We start from the raw sequence: 27,321 nt of genomic DNA, 5'->3' as shown, positions 1-27,321 counted from the left end.
TATAAAAAGATTGAAAACTGAGCACACAGAAAAAAACGTTAAAAACAGTGCAGAAGGAAAATAAAATTTGAATAAACAACAACTTAATTAAAGGTCAAAGGTCTAATCAGAAAACAATATTCATTTCCCTTGTTTTAAAATGTTGTGTTATCATCGTTATATTTAATGCCATTGTAATCAATCTTGGGTGATATTTATTTGGACCTTTTGTCCACTGTTGAAATGCTTCCAAAAACTTTTTCATGTAAGTATAATCAAAAATGTTATCTTTTAAATTCTCTTTGTCAGAATTACAAAAAACAAAAACAACAACAACAAACAAACAAACAAAAACAGTTGTTTTGCTCGATGTTGCATATTTTTCATTGCAAATCATGACAAGGATAGATGCCATCAAAATACGTGCCATCAAACGCCAAATTCGCTGATTAAGAAAAAAAAAAGTGATATGGCAACTTTAGATAAGACGTAAACGTGTTTGAGCATGAATTGAAGATTGTGAGTCATATGTATAATTTGTGTGTTTGCGAGCGGGCGTGAGCAACTTTGCATGTGATGCGTGAAGAGCCAATCAGAGGAGAGACACTGACTCTTTCCGGAAGGGAGAGAGAGGATGAAATGCGGAAGTGGAGAAAGTTAAAGTACTAGTGCTCATTCGAATCCCCTTTCGAGAATCTACTCTTTTCAAGAATCACTCTGATATTACTTTTAACTGTAATTTGTAATGAACGAGGACATGAAAAAACGATTCAAATGACGCCACTAAATGAATGACACGGGGCCGCTTTTTGATTAGTAAAAGAGTGGGACATCTCGCCCGAGAACCGAAAATAAAATCTTTGATCGGTGCGTCCAGCTGTTGAGTTTCGACTTGAGCGAGCCTGTGTTCGAACTCCGCGTGGGTGGAAAAAAAAATGAAGTCAGCCGACAAGTCGCCGCTTTAGCCCAGCGGGGTGGACTTCCCAGGCGGCGGCGGCGGAAGACTAGTCGCCCCCACCACCGGTGGTCCCACCCTGCTGAGATATGTGGCTGAACCCGGAGGAAGTGGCGCTGAAGAACGCGCTGAAGCTGTGGATCACCGAGCGGAGCAACGACTTCTTCCTGCTGCAGAGGAGGAGAGGCCGCGGGGAGCCCACCGCGAGGATCAGCGGTCGGTACAACCCGAGATACGGTGCACCTGGGTGGGCATTGGAAGGCGGGCGGTGCGTGCGTGCGTGCGTATGTCCGTCAGGGAGTGGGTCATCACAATACTGAAAGGTTAACTCCTGCACGAACATCCCCAAAACAAAACAAAACAAAAAGTTGACTTTTACCACAATGTTAACGCTTCATCAAATATCCACCCATCCATCTTTCCATTTTAGGTACCGCTTATCCTAACTAGGGTCCCGGGTGTTCTGTCGTCTATCTCAGCTGATCCCGGGCGTACACCATGAACTGGTCGCCAGCCAATCATAGGGCACATATAGACAAACAAGCGTTTACACTCACATTCACACCGACGGGCAATTTTGAATCTTCAGTTAATCTACCACGAATGTGGGAAAAAAACGAAGAAGATGCAGGCTCCACACAAGCGAGGCCGGATTTGAACCCGAGTCTTCAGAACTGTGACGCAGGTGTACTAACCAGTCGTTCACCGTTCTGCCCTTCATCAATTAAAGTTCCTTAAAGTTTGCAAAGCTGTCATATGAGTGAAATTTCGGGACTACTTTTGCCAATTATTGTCTTACTGTGGATTTCATGCCTCTTTTCGGACAATAATTAACTATTTGTACATTGCTTTTGCGTGCCCACAGTATATGATTTACAAGTCAGTCCAAGAAACAGAGTTAGACCACTATGTTTTCTTTCAGGGCTGATATACCGATACCAATTCTAGTCATCAAGGATAACGAATATTTGCTTTGCATGCTTTGCTTTTCAGATTTGCAACGTTATATGTATATGTTTTATCTTAGAGAATAGACGTCTTTGTTTTAAAAGTGTAACAAAAAGTGCTAGTCCCAGGCTCAGCAGCGTATCTTCCAAAGTTAAATGAAAACTTCAACAAATAATTAGCACCCTAAAGTTTTCTACAGTAAATAAAGTTTTCCGTAATTTCAATATAACTAAAATCACTTATCTTTGTTTTAAGTTCAACAGGGAGGGAGTTCCCAGGGTCAACTGTATCTTTTATAACGTTAACTAAAAATTAAAATAAATCAATAAATAGTTCCCTGAAGTTTTAAATTGAACTCTTATCAGCCATAGGGTTTAGAAAAAAAAGAAAATAAAATAAATAAAAATGCTGATGCCAATATATGTCAAAATGCTGAATATCGGCCCGGCTGATAATTGGTCTATCCTGAAAGAAAAGTCCTGCACTTCAGCATTCCCAAAACAAAACAAGAAGTCCAGTTTTACCTCAATTTTAACGCTATCCAAATAATAATATCTAATATTCAAACTTGTCGCGTTAGTGAAGTTTCAGTCCTACTTCTGCCAATAATTGTCTGACTGTGGATTTGGTACCTCTTTTAGGATAGTAATAAACTATTTGCACTTTGTTTTTTGTTTTTTTGGGGGGAGGGATGCTTGGAAAAAATGTAAATAGCTCTCGAATCCTTTGGCTGAGTTTGTTGCCATCACGGTGACATAAAAAAATTCCAATTCGAATGAAGTTGGGACGTTGTGTTAAACATAAATAAAAACAGAATACAATGATTTGCAAATCATGTTCAACCTATATTTAATTGAATACACTACAAAGAAAAGATATTTAATGTTCAAACTGATAAACTTTATTGTTTCTAGCAAATAATCATGAACTAAGAATTTTATGGCTGCAACACGTTCCAAAAAAGCTGGGACAGGTGGCAAAAAAGTGCAGCCCAGCTGTGGAATTGAAAATGGTGGATCTTCACTCAGCCTAGCCGCCAAGTCAAGGATGGAGAAACTTGGTGTGGGCGTGGGGTTATGTAAATTAGCCATCTTGTAACATCACAATTATGGACAGGTCCTTCTGAGACTCAACAGTTTGTTTCACTTGTACATGTTTTCTTTTTACCCTTGAAAGTTAAAATGATGAAAAACTTTGCATGAGGGCCTTTGGTTGAAAATGGTGGGTCTTCGCCCAGCCTTGCTGCCAAGTCGTGGGCAGAGAAGCTCGATGCGAGGGTGGGACTATGTAAATTAGTCCAATTTTGACAAAGATTTACTTGGTTGTTTTCTTTTCCACTTGATGGGTGGCCAGGGATGGGAAAACATTCCGGAATGTTCCCCTTCCCTTGGAGGCCTTTGTGCGCATTGCTAGGATTGCGGCGTCACGCCTTTGAGCGGTTCAACTTGGAAGGTAAAAGGAAACGACGAAAGAGAGAAACGACAAAATTAGGTCTTTTTTTGTTGTTTTTTTTTTTTTTTTAATCCATGTGGTAGAAAGAAAACTGCCTACATAAAAAGGACACTGCTGTCAAGTATAAAAGAGGAAGTTAACCACTATCAAATACAAAAAATATATATTTTTAAAAAGTAAAACCACTCACCCTATGGGGACACCACACAGACATGGAATAGAGTATGTTTTAAAGCTATAATCCACAATTTTTTTATAAAAAGAAAAAAAGAGTATTTTTCACCCAAGCCACTACGAGAGGAGATGGCACAATGTTGATTAAGCCATTTAGCTCTTCTAACTTTGAGCTTCTATTCGTCAGTATCTTATTTTTTTATTTAGTGAATGCCCTATTTATTTCCCACGCTGGCCCAGTTGGTGGCGCACTGCAAATGACGGCACGGATATGACAGCATGGGAATGATGCATGTCCATCAAAACATAGTACAAATATTATAGAATCACATACAGTATGAAAGGAATAACAAGCATTGCCTAAGTCATATTGAAGCGACAGCGCTGTTCTTTTGATGTAATGCAGGATTTGAGCACAGGGGGAGCCAAACGTTACATACTATAGCTTTAAGTCACATTTTAACGAGCGTAGTTCTATTGTAATATTACTGCAAAGTGAAAACATTTTACGTGTCGTCAGAGTGACCATGCAAGGTCAAAGGTGTTGTGGTGTTTGGGTGCGCAGGCCTCCTAGTGGGGGCGCTAGACACGGTGCTGGACTCCAACGCCAGGGTGACGCCCTTCCGAATCCTTCTCCAGATCCCAGGCTCACAGATTAGTTGGATCATCGCAAGCGGTAAATCCACCCAGACCATATCCACTATTTGTGTGTGTGTGTGTGTGCGCATGCATGTGGGTGTGTGTGTAAGTGTGTGTTTTTATGATTATGTTGTTGTTGATGTCCTTCCTGTCGTGCGTGCCACCCCTCCCCCATCCATCCAGGAGCTGTCATGGAGGAAGTGAACAAGCACTGGGATTGGCTGGCACACAACCTGCTGCACTCTCTTTCCATCTTTGAGAACAAGGAGGATGTGGCCAGCTTCGTCAGAGGAAAAGTCAAGGTGGGACAAACAAGGAAATGTGGGTTGCGCAATACAAGTGAACGGCGCCGCTAGAAATAATTCAAAGAGTCAAAACAAAAAAGGCCACTACATGCTTGGTCACATACAGCATATGTGTGTCATACCCTCACTGTAATGTGATCATTCCTTGACGGTTAGTCACAATAACTGACACCTTCCACAACAGAAATAAACAGGACGACTAGAAACAATCTACTTAAAAAAAAAAAAAAAAAAAAGTAAATCCAACACACGCGCAACCACATACAGGGCACATGCATGCGTGTAACGTCCACTTTACATAAACAAGCGCTCCTCTCACTAGTGATTCTTGAAAAATGCCATCTTGCACAATAGAAGTAAACCCAACAAGTAGGAATAATCCACAGTCACAAATCCACGGCACAGTCACTTATGCATGGGCATATGCACACGCCCAATGTGCAATCATTAATGGAATCGCTCCTCTTACCAGTTATTCATGATCTGCGCCTCTTTGCACAATAGAAATCAACAGAAAAAATCCTTTGAGTTGAGAAAAAAAAAGTTGTGTACATGCAATGTGCCAAAAAATTAATGTGATGGCTCCTCTTTGCCCTCCATCAATAGAAATAAACAAACACAATGACTAGAAATAATCCACTCAGTAAAAAGAAGTCCACCTCACATAATGTGTCATATGACAAAATGAACAGGATGAGTAGAAATAAATAAGTCCATGATATGCTCTGTCACGCTTGGGAATTTTCATGCGTACAAGGTACTAACATTAATGGGATTGCTCCTCTCGCCATTTAGTCACAACAACCGTGAGCTTGCATGATAGAAATAAACTAAAAAAAAACTAGAAATAATCCACAGGAAAAAAAACAAAAAAATACATGGCACGATTGCTCAATTGCGCACGCAATATCATGTCATGAGATGGATCTCCTCGCTAGTTTTTCATAACCATCGCACAATAGAAATAAACAGGATGACTATAAATAATCCACAAAGTAATGCAGTTAGGGGTGGGTGCAGGGTCTGATCGCCGAGGAGTCCCGCGGCCGCCAGGCCGCCCAAGAGGACGAGCCTGAGAAGTTCCGCGAGGCTCTGTTGAAGTTCGAGCGCCACTTTGGGCTGCCATCGTCGGAGAAGCTGGTCACTTTCTACTCGTGCTGCACGTGGAAGGGGCGAGTGCCGCGCCAGGGCCTCCTCTACCTCAGCATCAACCACATGGCCTTCTACTCTTTCCTGCTCGGGAAGGAAGGTGATGAGGCCAACTCAATATACAGTGGAACCTCAGGTTACGAACGATCTGTTTTACTAACAATTCGGTTTACGCCCAAAATATTCTCCGAAAAATTACCTCTGCGTACTATTTTGGATTTGCAAATGGTCTTGACATGGACGAGCGGAAGGATCTATGTTGGAAATAATCTTGTGCGGCATAACCATCATTGACTCAGTGTGTCACGCAGTGCAAGTAGGGTAGGCTACCGTATCTTTGTTGTTGTTGTTTTTTTGCTTTTCATTAGACTGACAAAAAAATTAGAAAGCGCTCGGTAGTGATAACGTGAGTGAGACTATTAAAAATGATAAAAATGATCACAAGAAAGGGGCAGGAAATTGGCAGACAAAGCATCCAATCCATCCATTTTCATCTACTTATCTGGGGACAGGCCACATGGAAGCCCAGGCTTCCCTCTCCCCAGCCACTTTGTTCCTGGCCAACTGGGAGACATGGTCTTTCCAGCGTGTCCTAGATCATCCTCTGGGCCTCTTCCCGGTGGGATGTGCTTGGAACACCTCACCGGGGAGGTGTCCAGGGGGCGTCCTAACCATATGCCCGAGCCACCTCATCTGGCTCCTCGCCATGCGGAGAAGCAATGAATCCACTCTGAGCACCTTCCAGATGACTGTGATTTTCATCCTAGCAGACAAAGCAATTAATCTTTTAAATATAAATGTGATGACCCAATTTCAGATTTAAATTTTTTTTCTAAACAGAAAAGACAAATTTCACTGGATGGGTTTGTTGTGCCAAAACAACCAATGAATTAGAAAAGAAATAAACAAAAGAAAAAAAACACCAGAATGAGAATTTCCCCGTATTTATTATGGAACAAGACTCTTCTTCAATGAGGAGTTGTAGTCCTCTATGAGCAATGAACAATTATCTTTAGTGTTATTTTTTTAATAATAGTGTTCTTTCATTTATTTCTATATTGCGCTTTATTTTTAACCACACATTGATAGAAAAGTTAAGTATAACTTTTTTGGGGGGGCTAGAACGGAGGAGTTGCATTTCCATTCATTTCAATGGGAAACATTACCTCTGTTTACGTTTCGGGTTACAAACGGGGTCACAGAACGTATTAAGCTCGTAACCAGAGGTTCCACTGTATATTACATCATCAAGAGTCCTGTAATATTTCTTCCATTAAATTAGCTTTTTTTAAAATTGTAATTAAATTATAAATAATAAAAACTATTTACATATACATAGGATTTTTTCATTTATTTTATTTAATCATAATTAATTATAAATAAACAATTTACATATTTTAGATACCATTTTCTATTCATAATTTATGTCATTTAATAATTGGTTTATTAATAATATATTTTTAAATAATGTATTATCTTATTAAAGAAATGCAAATATTTTACATACACATTTTAACACACACGCACATTTTTCTTAACCACATCTACAAATGTCCTGACCCATTTGTGCGTTTTAAAAATTAAATGTGGCCCTTCAGCAAAAAAGATTTGCCCACCCCTACTCTACTGTGATCTTCTCGCCTCTTTTCACAGTCAAGTTTGTGATTCCCTGGGCGGAAGTGATTCGACTGGAGCGGGTCTCCGGCGGCTTCATGACTGAGGCCATTCGGGTGAGCACGAGGCAACGGCAGAGGGACTTCTCCATGTTCCTCAACCTGGATGAGGCTTTCGGGGTGGTGGGGCAGCTGGCCGACATCGCCCTGCGCCGGCTGCTGGACAGCGAAGGTCTGGAGCTAGACCGAGTACTGCAGCAGCCGACTCGCATCACCAAGAGGTCAGACTTTGTAGTTTAGTGTTGCTAATCTGTATATCAGCTTTAAATTTGGTAGTAATCAGACAAGTCCTCTTGGGGTAGTTTGTCTTTGAAGGATGCCTGAAAAGTACCATAAAGAGCTGATAATAGCTGCCTTAAATCAAAATAGCAGACGTCCTGTGTCTTTTTAGGCATGACTACCTGAGATTTTCTTCTGGGTCTACCTATGGTAGGCATGGGCACAAAATTTCAAGCTGCTAATTGAAACAGGCTGAATTTTCCAATAAATCAAAGGACCCCTGGAAATGGCAAAAGTGACCCTAAAAAGGAAGCTCCAAACCAAATTGGCAGACTTGCTGTGTATTTTTGGCCATGGCTTGTTGTGACTTTTTTGTAATTCTACTCATGATAGACATACTTACCAAATTGCAAGGTGCTAAGTGAAGCTGGCTTGGGGGGCTGAATTTTCAACGAAATAGAAGGACCCCTGGAAATGACCAAAATATGCCTACAATGGCCACTCAAACCAAAATGGCTGACTTCCTGTGTATTTTTAGGCATGGTTTCTGGAGACTTTTTCATAGGTATTCTCATAATAGACCATTTTCATGATGCTAAATGAAACTGGCTTCGGTGGCTGAATTTTACAAAAGAAGTAATGGGTCCCTAGAAATGACAAAAATGAGCCTAAAATGAGTGATTTTTATTAAAATGGCATTTCGGGCTTCAAGTAACTTTTTGGTTGCTTTACTCATGATAGACATACCATTTTTTATGTTGCTAAGTGAAACTGGTTTTGGGGGCTGAATTTTCAAAAACTTTGAAGAACCCCTGGAAATGTCCAAGTGGAGCATAAAATGGTCACTTTGAACTAAAATGGCTGACTTACTGTGTCTTTTCGAGCATGGCTTCTGATACTTTTTTGTGAGTCTATTCGTGCTAGACACGTTTACCAATTTTTTATGTTGGGGGCTGAATTTTCGAAGAAATAGGACTCCTGGAAATGACCAAATAAGCCTACAATGGCCACTACAAACCAAAATGGCTGAATTCCTGTCTTTCTAGGTATGGTTTCTTGAGACTCTTTCGTAGGTCTACTCATGATTAGGATTGGGCATCGAGAATCGAGAGCCGATTGGAATTGGGACTAACGTTCCGGGTCTCCCGGAATCGTTCAAATTTTAAAATTTTGGTTCCCAGTTTCGATGCCTACACGCCCACCCCGAAGAAAAATTGCCGAAAACCAACGAAGAAGAATGCGCACGAAGACGTGCTTGTGCCCGACGGCCACGAACAAAAGTGTGTCTTAACTTTTAAAATGAATGACCGGTCGCCTCAGTGCAACACTTGGAATAAGATTATGTTGTGTAAAGGAGTCTTACATGATGTACAGCATCTGACGCACTCCGAGCCTCAGCCCACACTGCGCGGAGCTTCGGTGAAGTCAACTCTCAGTCAATTGGGTGAGTGAAACAATAAAATACGTCTATTCCAACATTGAGAAAGCTAACAAGCTAAATGGTTGGTTTGCACTTTTGCACTGATGGTTTTTAGCGTTTATTTAGTCTTCAAACTAACGTAAGCGCCAATCAAAAACACGAACCTTGGGCCTCATCAGTGAAAATCAGGAAAGGAATCAGAGTTTTATAGCATTTGGTTCCACCCATTCACAAAAAAAAAAAAAAAAAAATCACAGGTGCCGTGTGAAGTTACTTTTCGTGTCAAAATGCTGAGTTCCGGTGCGTACCCTTCAAAATTAAAGGCTTCAAGCTTAAAACAGGAAGTCAAGGTAAAACTTGCAATTTGACGTGATGAAACAGTCCCAAATAACTATTTTAACAATGCCATATTTAACCTGTAGCTGAAACTTTAACTTTTAAAATTAATTAATATTAAGTCAATTGGGTTATTTCCACACACATTGCCTTTTAGTTCATAGGTTTGATATTGATACTGGTTATAAAGAACCTCGAGTCAAGTGTTCATTTTAGTCTATGCTGCGGGCTGCTAAGAAAATGGAGGTTCATAATTTGGACATCCTTTATTTAAACCATGCAAACCTTTTTGACCCAGCCCCCTAAAACAATCGCAATCGAGAATCGTTTGGAACCAGAATCGAAATAAGGAACCGGAATCGGAACCGGAATCGCTCAAATTCAAACGATGCCCAACCCTACTCATGATAGGCATGTTTACCAAATTTCATGCTGCTAAATGAGTTTCATTTCTTCTGGGACTGAATTTTACAAAAGAGTTAATGAGTCCCTGCAAATAAAATGATTGATTTGAAGCAAAATGGCTCATTTCTTGTCTTTTGGTTGGTCTATTCATGATAGACATGTCTACCAAATTTCATGTTGCTAAGTGAAACTGGCTTCAGGGGCTGAATTAAAAAAAAAAAAAAATGTAAAAAAAATCGAAGGACCCCTGGAGACTTTTCTGGTTTTTTTCATGATCTTTTGTTTAGGGTCCTGGAGGAGCAGGCATTGCGTGAGTATGTGCTGGCCCTGTTCCGCCTCCCTCGTGGCGAAGCGCTCCACGAGGTGGCGTCGTGCTCAGTGTGGACGCCGCATGCCCGCTGCCACACGGCCGGCACGCTCTACACCACTGACAACTACTTGGGCTTCTCTAGCCGAGAGGAGGGACAATGCATTCTACTTATACCTCTTTCTGAGGTGAGAATTTGGCCTCTTACCCTTGTGCTGTGTCTCGTGAGAATTGATAAAATGCTGACATGATAGCAGTTAATATGCTAACATATACAGTAGCAAGATAGCAACCTGAGTATGAAAGGTCCTAGAAGTTAGTATTCTCACATATGGCAATTTTACATTGCCCTGGAGTTTGGTACTATTTCTAATGAGAATTGCTAACTTTCTAGCAGTTGATAGGCTCTACTATAACAGGTGAGGATTTCACCTCTTGACCTGTAGTCGGATCTTATTTCAAATGAGGATTGATCAAATGCTAACATATAGCAAGATAGCAACTTGAGTTCAAATGGTTATAAGGCAGATTGGTGAGGTTGTCATATCTTTCCCTGTAGTCGGCTATTTTTTCAAATGCAAATTGACAAGATGTTTGCATGCTAGCAGTTGCAATGCCAACATATACTGTAGCAAGATAGCAAGCAAGGTAGAGACCTTGTCGTGCAAAGGAGGGGGCCGAGGGGGCGGTGGCCCCAGGCATTCACAGGTGGCGATGTCCATACCCACTGGCCCGAATTTCACATTTTACCCTAGCTGTATGTAATACCCACCAACCCCCACCCAAAATTGATAAAATGTGAACATGCTCGCCGTCGGTATGCCAACAAAAAGCAAGATATTTGATGCAGACGGTTTCTTGCCTGTAGTCTGGTTGTGTTTCTGCTGACAATTGCAGTACTATTCCAAAAAAGACTTACTCAAACGCTAACATGCTACCAGGTGGTGTCTGTGGAGAAGGCAGAGAGCACATGCGCTCTTCCCAACCCAGTGATCGTGAGCGTGCGCTCCAAGAAGGCCTTCCAGCTCATCGAGCTACAGGAGCGCGACGACCTTGTGGAGAGTCTGGAGTGCAGGCTGCGCTCACTGCACCTCAAGCAGTCGGCCTTTCGCAGCAGCCGACACGCCAAGACTGCGGTACCGTACGCTTTTTCATCAATTATTTGATCAAAAAAACAGAAAATAGCTAAATATATTTGTAAAATTGTTGATTTTACTAATTTGAAAAAATATTTATTTAAAATAAATCAATTAACCAATTATTAAATGAGATACATTAATAAAAAATAAATATAACATAAATAAGGATATATACTGTAATGTACGTTAAAGTTTAATAATAAACAGTGGACTCCCATGTGGTAGCAGTTTGGCATTCGCAAATTCACCTATTTCTGGGTGGGGCGGGGGGGGGGGACCTGTTCCCAATTTTTTAGAAAACCCTAAAAACCCTACTTGTTTTTCTGTTAGTTTTTTGGCAGATTTTCGCTATTCAGTCGGGCGCTGTCCCTATCCATCTCGTAGAGTGGGTGTCTGTGTTTAGAATTAACATTTTTAAAAAATGGCAAATGAAAAAAATTTTCTTGCAATTTTTTTTATTTCTTAACCTGTTATTTCATAAAATAAATACAAAAATGAAATATGTTAAATATGTAAATAGTAATTTGAATAATGATATATTCATTCTCCTCTTTAAAATACTATTTAATCAATTTAAAATAGTATTAAATTAATGTGATTATAATTGATTAACCAACTACTTTACAAAATACAAAAATTATAAATGTATATACAAAATTTGTATATTTTTTAAAATTGCATTATTTACATAATTAACTTATTATTAAATCAGATGAATAAAAACAAGGAATAGCTGTAAAAAAGTGTTTATTTTAATAAGAATTCATTCTTTTTTTAAACCTTATTCACAATGTGATTATAATCAATTAACCAATGATCTAACAAAATTAATGCAAAAATTAAATACATTTTTAGTGAATCAATTTCGGAAAAAATGGCTCACTTAATGCAACAAATATTACAGAACTTTTGGTCAGTTGTCAGTTGAAATAGTCGGTGCGCCAGATTAAAGAAACTTTGCCCACCCATGATTCATGCTAGTGTGTGAGGAACATGAGCGCTCATGTTGATGTTGTTCCTTTTTCCGCATTAGTGCTGCCCCAGTCCCTACTACACGTTCTACTATGACACGGCATGCTCGGACGAAGAGGAGATGGAGGAGCAGGTGCTTCGTAACACTGTCAATACTGAAGCTCTCATGACGGCCTTCCATTACAACACACCAGGAAGTAACAACAACAAGGTGAGCTAAAGTAGCCGTATCGATACACGCAAGTGCCAAACATCTGTATTAGCACACATATACAATGTCCAAGTGCTTTATTTTGATAGCTGATTGTGCAATATTACTGATCATGCAATCACTAAAAGTATGTGAACCTTTGGAAATTCTTAAATTTCTACATAATTTGGTCAAAATGTGGTCTCAACTTAAATATATATTAAATAAATCACATGAATAAACAAACAGAGGCTGCTTAAACTAATATGACACAAAAAAAAAAAAACATTTTATTGAGATTAACAAAAAAAAAGTAAGCGAACCCTTGGATTTAATAACTGGTTGACCCTTCTTTTTGGGTTTTCCCAGATTGTTTGAAGGCAAAGTAATCTTACTATATGTAAACTTTGGGGAAAAAAACAAACAAAAAATAAAAGTCTAAAAAATCCTCTAATTATTCTGGCATTTAGCAAATAGAAATAATTTTAGTTATCCTAATTGACCTAAAACAGGATAAATTTAGTCTGATTTAATGTCAGACTGAGGGAAAAAAATATCGTGTACATAAACTTGTAGTTTCAACTGTCCATAGTTGTTGTTCTTCCAATACATCAATTTATCACGCAATCGCTATATTGTGATCGTGTTGTGATATAGAAAAATATCGCAATACCATATTGTGAGTTACAGTATTGTTATAGGCTGTAGTTATTGTGATGTATCACAGATGGGTTTTCTTGTGATATATACAGTAGATTAGCACGCAATTGCTGTATCATGATACTATTGCCATTCCAAAATATCTTCTTGTTAGTTACTCTGCAATTCCCATCGCTAACTGATATGCAGATATCGCGACGTATCGCACATGGTTTTCTTATGATTATCGTACAAACGCTGTATTGTGATACTATTGGTTACGATGGTGAAATATTTTTAGATCATTTCCATATTGTGGATTTGTTCAGAATATGGAGGCAGTGAAAGAGAAGATGTGGGAAGATCACTTCACCGAGTTCGGCCGCGGCGTACACATGTTTCGCACTGACAAGGTCCAGCGTATGGTTGCCATGGGGATACCCGAGTCACGGCGGGGTGAGCTGTGGATGACGCTCTCCGGTGAGAAGGACAAACCATCCAGCTTCTATATAAAATGGCTGAAAATCACTGCATGAGATGCTAACATGCTAACAGTTGCTGTGCTAAGGAATAGCAAAGGTAGCAACCTTGGAAGCGAAAGTGCTCAGGCAGTTTGGTGAGGATTTCAGATATTGCCCTGTTGTTGCTTAGTGTTTCTAATGAGAATTGATAAATCCTTACATGCAAACATTTGGTATGCCAACATATAGCAAGATAGTAACCTGGGATCGCCGTTGCTGTCGCCATAGGCTGTTTCGTACTCCTTGAACACTGGCAGCTAGATCCATTCCACACATCCACCATCCACACACAGATGTAATTGTGAATATTACTCCGCGTCGGACTAATATGGGAGTGCAGTGGCCTGAGATTCCGCCTGTCACAGGAGTTGACGAGACCAGAAAAAACACTTCCGCTGCTTCTGCTGTTAAGAAGTAACGGTACTTTTACTCCGTTACAATGATCTAAATGTCGCTCACTACTTTATCAATTATTGCTTATTTATCAGCTATTTCGTGCGCGAGAGTACGACTTCGACTTCCGCATCAGGCGCTGTTTGCGCCAATCCAGTTTAAGCGCTAGTGACGTTTAAATCTAGTTCACCAATCAAACGACACAAGACAGTCACATGACCTCACACAACGTCTTCTATTGGGCTTCCCGGACATAGGTATTACCACTAGATAAGCCAGCCTGGCTGATCGACGTGCCTACGTGGCAACCATGTTGGGAAGGTCGTTGTTACCATGAAGCCTACGGCGCGATACTCTTGTTTACATTTAGACGAACAAAAACAACAGCTTTCATGTATTGTAGTATTTGTCTGGCACTGTCTGCCCAAACGTGGATATTTCAACTCACTTATCTTTAGAAAACACCGTGCAGTAAATTGCAGATGTTTTGACACACACACACACACACACACACACAGCAACATCAGAATTTGCACATTCACATTTTATTTTGTAATTATTTATTTTTTATTGATGTTCATGCTGTGGTTTAAAAAAATCTGAAGTTACTCACTATTTACTCAGTACTTGAGTAATTATTTCACCGTGTACTTTTTACTCTTACTCGAGTAAGTTTTTGGAGGACGACTTTTTACTTGAGTCATATTATTGTCAAGTAACAGTACTCTTACTTGAGTAAAATGTTTGGCTACGCTACCTACCTCTGGAGTAGACATCCTCTATTTTTACTGTTACGTTTAAGCAACATTTTTTCTCATCAGATCAGCCAGTGTTGTATTTGTTGCACTGGTCTTTTGTATTTCCGCGTTGAGGTGCTGCGGGTCGTGGCCCTGGTTGTGGTCCCAGCGGAACCGTGAAGCCCACGTAACATCGGCGACAAGAGCTGATCCGCTAGTACATCTTGTATTAATTAGGAAACGCGCCTACAATTATCTAATTAGTTTACGGATGTTAATATTAAATCTATTAAGCAACGGCACAATGTTAGGGATTATGTCACAACACAGAATGAACTAACGTCAAATTCAGAAATGGCCAATAAAAACAGAAAAATATTGTACTTAATATTTTCCTGGAGGATGCATTTGGGATTAGCCTTTGAAGTTGGTAATAGTGAAAAATTAAGTGAAACAAACAATGATTTTAGTCAATTCTTTTCCAGAATGAGAGTGCTTAAAGATGAGGATGCTATTCATGTGGCACAGCTTGAAGTAGGCATCAGGTGCGGGTGGAGATGGGCCTGGCTCAAATTGGAGGCCAAAACAAAAAAGCAAAGAAATGAGGCAAATTTAATTTTAATCTTAAATTTGTTCATCAACATGTGCTTGAGCGGTGTAAATAAATTTTTCTGAGTGAAGATTTTTGTTTTTTTGGCCTTATTGTACTCTTCAGAGTCTTCCAGATTGCTTAATTTATGTCAAAATAAAAAAAATTCCCCAGATCCCCCCAGACCTCCCTACAATGTTTTTTGTCACTTTTTTCATGCCTTTGGTGTTTGCATGTCTGTATTTCAAATATACCAAACAGTACAAAAGGTGGTCAGGAAGATTACCATGTAGTTGCCGACAATTTCTAATGCTAAAATGCTAAATGCGAACATATGAGTACTAACAATTATTTCCCCCCCCCCCCCCCCCCACCCCGCAGATGCATCCTCCGATCTGGACTCCCACCCGGGCTACTATGCCAGCCTGGTGCAGACGTCCATGGGTCAGAGCAACCTGACTACCGACGAAATCGAGCGGGACCTCCACCGCTCCCTACCGGACCATCCTGCATTCCAGAACCCCACCGGCATTGCTGCGCTCCGCCGCGTACTCACCGCCTACGCCCACCGCAACCCTAAAATTGGATACTGTCAGGTATGACTGGCAAGATTAGTGAGGATTTTACGCCCTATTTTAGTCAGGCAGTCTTGGAGAATTGGTTGAATGCCAATATGCGAACAATTGGCATGCTAACATATGCTAACATTTGGTATACTAACACATAGCAAGATCGCAAAGTGCAAGTACAAAATGTGCTTAGGCAGATTTGTGAGTATTTTACATCTTACCCTGCAGTCGTGTACCATTTTCGATAAGAATTGCTTAAATGCTAATGTCTTCAGTTGCTACGCTAAAACATAGCTTTCTGATGCTAGTCGATGAACATCCTGGCGTCGGTGCTGCTGCTGTATGCCAAAGAAGAAGAAGCTTTCTGGCTGCTGGTGGCCGTCTGCGAGCGGATGCTTCCCGACTATTTCAACCGCCGGGTGATCGGTAAGCGCCGAGTTATTGGTTAGTGTTAGCATTTGCTTCAGCTGTAGCGTTAGGGAAGTGCTCAGGCAGACTGGCGAGGATTTCGCATCCCGCTCTGCAGTCACATATTATTTCTAATGAGAATTGATCATATGTTCAAATGCTAACAGTGACTAGGCTAACACATTGCAATACACTAACCTACAAAAGGTGGTGAGGAAGATTGGTGAGGATTTCCCATCTTGCCCTGTAGCTGCGTTCGATTTCTAATGATAATTAAATTCTAACATGCTAGCATTAGCATTGAAATGACTGCATTTTTGCATTTCTTTGGCTTTTCTACCACGCAGGTGCCCAGGTGGACCAGTCTGTGTTCGAGCAGTTGATCGGCGAGTGTCTGCCCGATCTGGCTGATCATTTTCCAGACCTTTCCACTCTGTCATCGGTGTCTCTCTCCTGGTTCCTGACCATCTTCGTTAGCGTGCTGCCCTTCCACAGTGCCGTACGTGTGGTGGACTGGTTCTTCTTCCACGGCATCAAAGCAATCTTCCAACTGGCTCTGGCCGTGCTGCAGGCCAATGCCGGCAGGCTTTGCACCCGAGTGGACGATGGACAGGCGCTTATGGTCCTCGCCAGGTACTTCCAGGGATTAATACTTTCATTTTTTGTGGTTAAAACCACAGCGATGACGACTGTCTGGAAATTTGCCGGCTTCACAGGTATCACAGGCGTATTAGAGGTGGGAATGCGGGAAAGCTGGGACAGTGGTCTAGTTTTCTGCGCAGGTGTACTTCACAACCAAAACGACAGCAACAGACCGCTTGTATTTGTGTTATTGTTGTTATCTTAGCATTAAATGTGTACATTGACACCACTTACTGGCCTGTTGCAGCTTTCTGGAGCATGTTGGGAGCGACCAGTCGTCTCCCGCCGAATTCTTTCAGCTTCTTGCAGATGGCAGCAACAAGATGGCAGATACTCCTGCTGTGGGCCAAACTAACATAACACAGCTCATCAGTGACGCCAATGAAGTGAGTCACTAGCGGCAAGCAGCTAACTAGTGACCTAGCTAGAAGAAAAAGAAAACTATATTGATCCCACAGTGGGGAAATTCACTAACTGGCTTACAGAGAAAGTGTTGTAGTCACAAATCAAGCTAGATGTTATATAAAAAGACATTACACATTATGTATGCTCGCCACTTGTTTTTGTTTGCTAACATGCCTGCTAGTTTACTTTCATGCTAACAATGCTAATTGTCTTTAACAACGCTGACAGATTCGTAAGGTGTTTTATGCATCCGTTATACAGGGTTCCGAAAATGTTTCTTAAAATTATCATGGTACCTACCATCTGTGCTAAAAATGCTAAAGTTTGGCTAAACCGTAGGCCTTGCCTACTTAAACAGATTATTAAAATGTCTTTTATTTATTTGTTGCATTGGATTTTGAAAAGAAATATCATAATGCTAGTTAGCATGTATGCTAGCAATGCTAACAGTCAGCTGAGTAGATAGCCATTTAGCCTAAAACAGATCCTTATTTTTTGTATTTATTGTTATTTTTTTGTAAACCGCCTTAAAACTATTCTTTAAATTATCTTGCTAGCGAGCATCAGTGCTAAAAATGCTAACAGTCGGCTTACCAGGAAGCCTAGCTCATTTAAAACGTACAGAAAAAGTAATTTATATTTATTATATACAAGTGGCCTTCTGTAAATGTATTCTTAAAGTTATCATGAGAGCTACCTGCTGTGCTAACAATGCTAAGCTAAAGGAGAAGACAAACCCACTCAAATCTATGTTTATATATTTTTTAAACTCTGTTAGCTTCCAAAATGGAGTGTTAGATAAACTGGTAATTAACATATAAGACACTATCGCTGTCTCTGTGAAAATAAAAGACATGAATGGTTTTTTTTCAAAATAAAAGTCTTTAAATGTGTTTTCCTGGTCAGAGGTTCGGAGACCTAACGGTGAGGAAAATTGAGAGGCTTCGCTGTCGACACCGAATTCAAGTTCTACAGGCGCACGAGGACACCACCAAAGAAAACGCTGTGAGAAAAGATGTGTGAAAAAGATATTTTTAAGAAAAATGCTAATGCAAATCTTGGTTTGTGTTTTGGAAGTTAAGAGTGGTGGCGCCGGACGTTTCCATCTCTGCGGAGAACCTGGTGGACATTTACGACCTCTTTAAGGTAACTTCTTCTTTGATACTTTTCAGATGATCATAATTATTTTTGAAAATTGACACACAAAATAGAAAAAAATACTGCTTTTTAAATTGAGAAAATTGAGCTTCATCATTTACAAAATACGACTTGTAATATTACAATTTTTTTCTTTATTAAAAAAAACAAAACATTTCTTTTGCCAGAAATGTACTACTTTTTTTTTTTTTTTTTTACAAAAAAATATTGTTCTTGGAATCTGACTTGTTGTAAAATAAATCTGATTCTCATATACCTTTATTTATATAATGAAAAAATACAATACAAATGTTTTTATTTATGTAATATTGTGATTCTTTGTCAAAAACTAAAAAAAAACAAAAAACTACAGTGGAACCTCGGTTTACTAACAATCCGGTTTATTTTCTTGGCAAGGCTGTGGAGGGCCCAGAATGTTGTGCTTTTTGTTGCGCCACATAAACATCATTGGTTCCGTACTTCAGGTATCTTTGTTTTTTGCCAAAAATGCATGCCACAATGCAATGCAAAAGCTATGCTGCAATGGCCATTTAGTTCTAGGAGTAACCACAGTGAATGAAAACATGGACATGAACATCAGGGGTCAAAACAGCTCACGAGCAGTCCGGACTCTAGACAAAGTTGAAAGTTGTCACTTTTAATTCTAAATATTATTTAAGCTAAGTATTGTAAGTCCTTCAGTGAGTCAGTCCTGACGATTTCTGACCGGGCACTTCGGTATGAATAATTAACCCACAATAGATTGCACGCTTAACATGTCAGTGAAACTCTATTCTTGATGTGTAAATAAAAAAGTAATACAGTTTTTACTAAAGAAAATAACAAAAATAGTGGGGCGACAGTGAAGCCACTAGTGATGGAAACGGCAGTTCTTTTGAGTGTACTGAATCATGCGAATAGGTTCATTAAAAAGATTCGCTCACCGAATCGGTCAATTATTTTTCACAAACTCCTTCAAAAATAATTCAAGGGCTTCCTCATTCAATTAATGATCCATCCCTGAGGTTCACGTTCACCGAAGGACTATGGGTTGTTGTCATGTATTGTAAACTGTGAAAGGCGGGGAGATTTAAAAAAAAAAATAATAATAATAAAATAAAATAAATGTTCGCATTTAGCCCAAGTTTTGGGCTAAATTATCACCGACCTCACTCTCTCCCAGCAAGCTCTCGAACACCCGGCTTCGGTTGTGAGGTGTGAACATGCGTGCAGCGAGCTCAGCTACCGGCCATCCTTCCGCGCCCCCTGACGTCCAGCTAGGCTCTCGCCAGCATTCCACCGCGGTGGACAGCATCGCTGACTAGCCCACGCCAGCCGGGCTTTCTGCTCACTCACCTTACTGTTATTATCAACTGATTAGTGGAAAGCGTCTTTGAGTGTCTTGAGAAGCGCTATATCAGTTTAATGTATTATTATTATTATTAAATAAAATGCTTTAATAATCACATTAGAGACACGGAGGGAATATGTATGTTTACGTATATACATGTATTATTCATTTACATTTATCTTAAATATGTTTATATGGAAAGGTTAACACTTCGTATATATAAACTAAAATACATAAAAATAAGATGCTGTACTTACATTTACTGCTGAGAGTGTGAAAAAAGGAGGGCGAAAAAGGCAAAGATACTCCCGGCGCACAAACACAGACAAGCACTATGGTTCTGGGGACAAAATGGCGGACGAGGCACGGGCGTCGTAAAGTCGAAACGTCGTAGGTCGAGTACGTCGTAACTCGAGGACTTCCTGTATCCGAGTATCCGACTACTGCAAATTGGCTTGCTAAGGCTAGCATCAGTGTTGGATGCTCGGGCCCCAGGAATACACATTACAGTGGATGGGTTTTTAAGCTTGATGTTACAAGTGATGGAGTCACCTATGACTAACTTGCGGGAGCCAGTAGACTGAGTAGCAATGGGACCAGCTAAATGAGTGTATCTGTTATGTATCTGAACAGGCTCCCCGTGGTTAGCTAGCTAATGCTAACAAGGCTAGTAGGTCGACTACAACTTACACTATCAGGTGTGCTGGCCACATCAACAGTTACCAAACGACACCGCTCTAGTTGGCAGACACATCCCTCGAGCAGGGAAAGCACAAGTCCATATTCCATTGTTTGGTCGCGGTTTTGGAGGCGACGTCTGTGGCATAGATGAAAAGCCTCGGTGTCCGGCAGTGGCGCGACTAAAGCTAGTAGCCTCAAAAACGGGGCTACTCTGCTCTCAAAATTTCAAAACAGTCTCAAAAAGTACAAATTAAAGTAAAACATTCATAAACATAAAATGTAATTAGACAAGGGAAAAGTGTTAAGCGTTTGTCTCTCAGACACACACAGCGTTGTGTGACTGGAGCAGTGTCTGGAGCGGCGTCTGACGTCGCTTCCTCAAGCGAGAGCAATCGAAAGCAAAGACAAAGACAAAATACTTTTTTATTGCAAAAAATATGACTTCATCTTGAAAAATTATTTTTCTCAAAAAATAAAAAAAAAATATTGAAAGATTATGTTTTCATCTCGAGAAAATACAATTTCATTGTTGCAATATTACAAGCTTTAATTTGTATTGGTCTTGCCTGTCAGTAATCATGTAATCATAATGCATTCCCATGCAGACAGAACATTTTATTAGTCTGTACTGGGGTGACATGAGCGCGGTGGCTGCAGCTGAGGCAGCGTCATGGCGGCGTGGCGCCTCCTACTTGGAGCGCCAGTACCGACTGGACCTTGCGCAGTTCAAAAGCCTGTACGGACTGCTGGCCCCATGGCCGGCGGGCGGCGCCCAGCGGAACGCTGACATCTTGGCCCAGCGTACCTTCACCCTGTTGGACTCGGAGCGACACCATCTGCTCTCCTTCAGGGACTTTGCCCTCTGGCTAGGTGGGTCAAGTGTGACTGCGGACTTTTTTATTTATTTAAAACAATCTGTTTCAAGACGCTGGTTGGGTTCCAAGTTGTTCTCATTTCAGGATTTTATTAAATCATTCCGAAAAGCCTTTAATGCATGCAGAAAAAAAGAAAAATTAGACTTTTAGAAAAGAAAACTGACTATCCTGACTCTGGCTAAGTTTCTAGGAGCTAAGTTGTCTGGGGCTTCATGCCCCTGGCAGGGTCACCCATGGCAAACAGGTCCTAGGTGAGGGACCAGACAAAGCACGGCTCCAAAGACCCCTATGATGTTTAAAAATACTGGAAGACGTTTTCCCTTGTCCGGACGCGGGTCACCGGCCTGCACCCGTGGGGCCCAGCCGGGCACAGCCCGAAAGAGTAACGTGGCCCCCCCTTCCCATGGGCTCACCACTTGTGGGAGAGGCCCATAGTGGTCGGGTGCAGTGTGAGCTGGGCGGTGGCTGAAGGCAGGGACCTTGCCGATCCGATCCCCTGCTCCAGAAGCTGGTCTATTCAGGGGTGCTGGAGAGGAAGGTCCATTGGGAAGTCAAATCTCAGATTCAGGAGGAGCAGTGTGAATTTCGTCCTGGCCGGGGAACAGTGGACCAGCTTTACACTCTCGGCAGGGTCCTCGAGGGTGCATGGGAGTTCACCTAACCAGTCTACATGTGTTTTGTGGACTTGGAGAAGGCGTTCGACAATGTCCCTCGGGGAGTCCTGTGGAGGGTGCTTCGGGGGTATGGGGTACCGAACCCCCTGATACGGGCTGTTCGGTCCCTGTCGACCAGTGTCAGAGTTTGGTCCGCATTGCTGGCAGTAAGTCGGACTCGTTTCCGGTGAGGGTTGGACTCCACCAAGGCTGCCCTTTGTCACCAATTCTGTTCATAAATTTTATGGACAGAATTTCTAAGTGCAGCCGAAGCATAGAGGCGGCCCGGTTTGGTGGCCTCAGTATTGCATCTCTGCTTCTAGCAGATGATGTGGTTCTGTTGGCTTCATCAAGCCGTGATCTCCCAGTATGACTGGAGCGGTTCTCAGCAGATCGGTGCAGTGTCTGCAATGATGCAGACTTTTTATTCGTCCATCGTGGTGAAGAAGGAGCTAAGCCGAAAGGCGACGAGATACGGTGAGAAACTCGGTCATCCCGGAAGGGCTCAAAGTAGAGCCACTGCTCCTCCGCATTGAGCTACTAAAGCTACTGCGACCCGACTGAAGAAAATGGATGGATGGATGGATAGCCAAATGTTTAATATTTAAGTGCAATTTTTGTGAACAGACCCTGAGTCTGTTTTATTTATTTTTTACCCATGATATTTTCTTTATTGTTCTACATTACAATGTCCATTATTATTAGAATTAAAAGTAAATTGTTCTTGAAAAAGATGTACTTGCATTATTATGCTCTAATAACATTATACCAGTGGCATAAAAACATCAACAATACTATCGTTTGTCGTGATAGTTTTTGGAAAAATATATCGTCCTAAAAAATTCAAATTTTAAAACTAAATCCACAATATATTGAGGGAGAGAGCAATGGATAACACAAAAATCTTGTGCAAACAGTATAAAAAATAGAGTAACAACTGCAATAAAAATCCCCAATATAGCGGGACCGCACAGCAAGAATTGTGATATAGCAGAGGATTACTGTATCTGTATTCCGTGATGATAAATTGCAGGGACTCATTGTTCCCGGGTTGTGACTCGTTGTTTCTGTAATGTGTGTGACTCACTTAGTCTCAAGTGTAAAATAATCTATGTATTATATTCTAAAAACACTTGACTATTCCTGTACAGGTATATTAAGACTTGATTCAAATATAATATGGCTTTTTTTTTTTTTTTTTTTTTTAAAGAAATGTTTTACCTTGAAAACCCCCCCAACCTTTTCTCTTAATATTCTCTTTTGTATGATGATATGTTTTCTTGTGATTTTATGACATTTTTCTCAAAATAATACTATTTGTTATTTGAATAATAAAACATTTTACTTTCAATGAAATACTGTACAACCTTTTTCCCAAGAAAAAAAAATCTTGGAAAGATATTTTCCATTTTTTTCCCAAATAAAAATAACCGTTAAAAAAGGACGTGTTTCTCACAGAAAAAAATTGCATAAAAAAAATCTTGCATAAAATCTGAAAAAATAAACACATCTTGGGGAGAAAGAAATACCACTTTTAAATCGAGAAAAATTTATTTTTCTAGAGATAGTCTTTTTATAAAACAAAAATTATGACAATTTTCTCATATTAAAATGTTTTCTTGAGAAAATATGATCTATAAAAAGCTTGAATGTTTTTGACCACATTCATTCTTTTTTTTGTTTTAAAGATATGATTTACCGTAATATCTTGTGTATAATGCGCATCACCCACCCCCCCCAAAAAATTGTCAAAAACCATTAATAGTGCACATTATGCATAGGTATAGGGGCAAATGGAAAAATGCCACCGCCTAGTCGTTATGAAAAAGCTGTACACTTTCATACCAAAATGCCACTGCCACCTAGTGGTTATAAAAATAGGTGTAGCCTACACTTTCATTCCAATATGACAGAGGTACGTATGACTGCATATATGTACAGTTGTGCTCATAAGTTTATATACCCTGGCAGAATTTGTGAAATATTGTTGTTGTTTTTTTTAAAAATATGACTGATGACTGAACAACAACCATCATTAATTTCTTTATGGTTATGTTTTGTTTAATGATCATGCTTTTCTGAAATGCTTGACCGTTTAATTTGAATCCCATTAAAATAAAATTAAATGTTTCACCTTGTCCTTCTTTTTTTTTTTTTTTAAAGAATTGTACCCATCTTTCAATTTCTGCCTGGGTAATCAAATATATGAGCACAACTGTGTGTTTTCTAATTTAATAAATAAAAGTGAAAAGTGAAAAGTGGGCTGTGAATTTCAAAATAAGAGCAAGTAAATTAAGGAAAGTATTGTGTGTTCAAATAAAGTGCTTAACTTCAAAATAATTCTTTGAAAAAAAACTAACAAAATACAGATACTTCATGTTTTGATCATGTGGGTACAAGCAAAATCATGCATGTTAAAAATGCATTATACATAGGTAGAAGGGTTTTCCAGAATTTTTAGGTCAACTTTTGCGGTGAGTATTATACATGGGTGCGCATTATACACGAGAAATTATGGTAATTTATGTATTTTTTTCTCCTTTAAAAAAATCTGACTTGAGTCTTGTAACAGACTTTTTTTTCTACAAGAAATCTGTCTCATTTTCTGATGGGGAAAAAAAACTTGAATTAGAGTGGGGAAAAAAACCATGATTTTCCTTTTTGTTGTATCAGACACTTTGTACTGCGGTGATCTGAGCGACAAGGTGAAGCTGCTGTACCGTCTTCACTTGCCCCCCGGTGAGTCTTCCTCGCTTGTCCCAAGCAGCACTGAAATTCAACAGTGTCTTTGCGATGATGTTGATTTTGCCTTCGCAGCTCTGACGGACAGCGAGGAGCGCTCATCGTCATCCTCGTCTGGGATGAAAATTCCGCCAGTGTCGTCGAGCAGACCTCTCTATGTGGGCGGGGCCTCAGGTGAGAGGTAGATAGAGAGCTTGACTTGATTTTCCACTTTCTTACCCACTTGTTGTGGTTCTTGCCGCTCAAGAAGACGGACGGGCCGACGGGAAACGGGAGGCGAAGGACTACCAGGAGCAGCTGAAGCAGATGCTGCAGGATTTGGGGGTGGGCAAAGACAAGGAGAAGAACATCCACCAGCACCTCCCCCTCATGAAGCAGGTATTATAAACTCTATCTCATATTATTGTTTCAGTATACTGTACGCATATAAACAAATGATGAAAGTATAGCATCTAAAACAATATTATTAAATATTAGCCAATTAAATCTCTAATTATTAAAACAATATTTGATATAATCCTGTCCATATATTTTGATGTTTAAAATAAATTGACGACTATTATTAAAAAGTAAACTTTGATCATTTATATGAATTTATTACTTTTTATTTATTTATTCTATACATTTTATTACAATTAAATGTGAATTTAAATGTCAGAGTATTACAGAATACCTCATTTAATTGTTTAATGCAACTGTTTGTATTTATTTTAACCATTATAATACTTTTATATGTAAATATATCCGTATTAAAAACATAATTGAATCTTTTAATCTTGGCCATTACTATTATATTTTTTACTTTATTTAAATTTCCATTTTTGTTAGTTTTTAAATATTTTTTATTTATTTTAAATGGTAGATAAGTGTTAATTTTCTTATTACAGTTGACTTTCCATAATTGATTTTTAGTTATATTAAGTTATTATATATTTTTATTATATATTTTTATTTTATTATATATTTTTTTACACATTTTGTTTCATTAAATTCTAATAGACTCATTGAATTTATTAATAAGTATTCAAGTAAATAATTGCTTCTGTCTTTTTTATATACTGTACATTGTTAAAATGTTTAGTTTGTAATTTGAAGCTGGCACAAATTATTGATATTTTAGTAATTATTTTATAAAATAAGTGCCATATGTCATATTTTTACGAGAAAAAGTTATGAGGTAAAAGATTGTTTTTTTTTTCAAGAAAATAATTAATTGTATTATCACAAAAACTCAAACAAAAACGTGTTTTTTTGGTGAAAATCAGTTGCAATGTTTCTAGAATTAAGTCTGATTTTTTAAAAATTTTTCCATGATAAAAAGTCTCAATATTTCGAGTGTAACTGTAAACTTGAATTTCGTGTCAATCATGTGTTGTCAGCACGAGTTCATCCAGCTGTGTAAGACGCTGTGCTGCTTGTTCCACGGCGACCCCGACGAGAACGAGCTCTTCCAGGCCATCGCCAAGGTCACCAGCCTGGTCTTGCAGATCGGCGAGGCCACTACCAGGCCGGCGGGACCGGACCGGGACCGGTTGGGACTACCTGAGAGTGAGTGGACCGTAAGCCTGGCGCAGATTCTGGCGTCTGTGCTGACTGAGCAGATGCTGGTCAACTTCCTGGAGAAAGTGTGCGACCTGACGGGCCGCATTGCCGCCGCCAAGGAGAAGCAGTACCAGCAGAGGGCGCCGCTGCTCGCCCTGCAGCACGCCCACCGCCGCTAGGGCAACCCGTTGTACCCTCCGTCCTAGTAGACTAACCGCTCACGCCTTCTAATTACACTGTGAGTTAATTACAATGATTTTCTACACAAATATTTTATAACTTGAGTGTTTTTTTTTCTCGGCATGCGTGCACCTTCACACAATTGTTTCCACTACCTGGAGCCAAACAAAACCTTATCATGAAAGCAAAACACTGGATTTGTCTTTTTAAAATAAAATGTATGCTGCAGACAACAAGAAGTCGATCTTTTTTTCTTGTTATATTACATTTTATTGAGAAAAAAAACTACTCAGAAAAAAGTACAAAAACATTTGAAAAAAAAAAATTTTTTTTTAAATAACTTATATCAAGTAATACATTTGAATGTATACATTTTTCTAGCAATATTTAGATGTTTTTTTGGGGGGGGTTCTTTAAAAAAAAAAAAAAAAAATTCAAATTATGAAAAAACATTTGTTTACTTTTTTCCTTGAAAAAAGTCTTTAAAAAACTTCTTGGAAAAAAATCAACCTTAGTCATACAATTTTAAAAAAGTGAAAAATCTGAAAACATAAAAACTTTAGTCTCTTAATATTTCAGATTTTCTCAATATGACTTTATTTTCAGATTACAATTTGTTTCTAAAAAAATATATAACTTTTTAACTTTTGCCAGAGGCATGGTGGACGACTGGTTAGAGCGTCAGCCTCACAGTTCTGAGGACCCGGGTTCAATCCCCAGCCCCGGTGTGGAGTTTGTATGTTCTCCCCCTGCCTGTGTGGGTTTTCTCCGGGTACTCCCAAAAACATGCATGGTAGGTTAATTGAAGACTCTAAATTGCCCGTAGGTGTGAATGTGAATGCAAATGTTTGTTTGTTGTTTGTGCCCTGCGATTGGCTGGCAACCAGTTCAGGTTGTACCCCGTTGATAGCTGGGATAGCCTCCAGCACTTCACTTTTTTTTTTAAATGCAGGTAAATTCTCCCCCCAAAAAATACAATTATATTCTCATAATAC

At 39.6% G+C, this 27,321-nt stretch overlaps 1 protein-coding gene across 6 annotated transcripts; it reads left to right on the top strand.

Annotated features, from left to right (window-relative positions):
- The first annotated feature begins 619 nt into the window (after positions 1-619).
- LOC133487145 (TBC1 domain family member 8) lies at positions 620-26,565 on the top strand. 6 transcript variants are annotated; one of them, XM_061793238.1, is made up of 20 exons: positions 620-1,150; positions 4,074-4,184; positions 4,331-4,449; positions 5,473-5,737; positions 7,255-7,495; positions 9,942-10,149; positions 10,903-11,097; positions 12,134-12,283; positions 13,231-13,381; positions 15,523-15,737; positions 16,019-16,136; positions 16,466-16,751; positions 17,008-17,146; positions 18,072-18,170; positions 18,243-18,311; positions 20,940-21,204; positions 24,536-24,601; positions 24,680-24,778; positions 24,855-24,982; positions 25,984-26,565. In XM_061793238.1, the coding sequence occupies exons 1-20, from the start codon at positions 1,024-1,026 to the stop codon at positions 26,323-26,325; spliced, it is 3,393 nt and encodes a 1,130-aa protein (XP_061649222.1). In that variant the 5' UTR covers positions 620-1,023; the 3' UTR covers positions 26,326-26,565. The 6 variants fall into 6 exon arrangements, with proteins under 6 accessions (XP_061649222.1, XP_061649226.1, XP_061649221.1 ...); XM_061793242.1 differs by having other exon boundaries at positions 621-1,150; positions 5,473-5,701; XM_061793237.1 differs by having other exon boundaries at positions 621-1,150; positions 24,852-24,982.
- The last annotated feature ends 756 nt before the right edge of the window (positions 26,566-27,321 follow it).

The sequence above is a fragment of the Phyllopteryx taeniolatus genome, chromosome 12, assembly GCF_024500385.1.
Source record: "Phyllopteryx taeniolatus isolate TA_2022b chromosome 12, UOR_Ptae_1.2, whole genome shotgun sequence".
Lineage (NCBI taxonomy): Eukaryota > Metazoa > Chordata > Actinopteri > Syngnathiformes > Syngnathidae > Phyllopteryx > Phyllopteryx taeniolatus.
This window is presented reverse-complemented; position numbering and strand designations above follow the sequence as displayed.

What these genes read in the sequence shown, in the direction of transcription:
- LOC133487145 (XM_061793237.1), top strand. Translation starts at nt 1,024, where the DNA reads ATGTGGCTGAACCCGGAGGAAGTGGCGCTGAAGAACGCGCTGAAGCTG. An exon ending in CCGACTCGCATCACCAAGAG is followed by an intron (nt 7,496 to 9,941) that starts GTCAGACTTTGT and finishes TCTTTTGTTTAG; the next exon opens with GGTCCTGGAGGAGCAGGCAT. An exon ending in CTATGTGGGCGGGGCCTCAG is followed by an intron (nt 24,779 to 24,851) that starts GTGAGAGGTAGA and finishes TTGCCGCTCAAG; the next exon opens with AAGACGGACGGGCCGACGGG.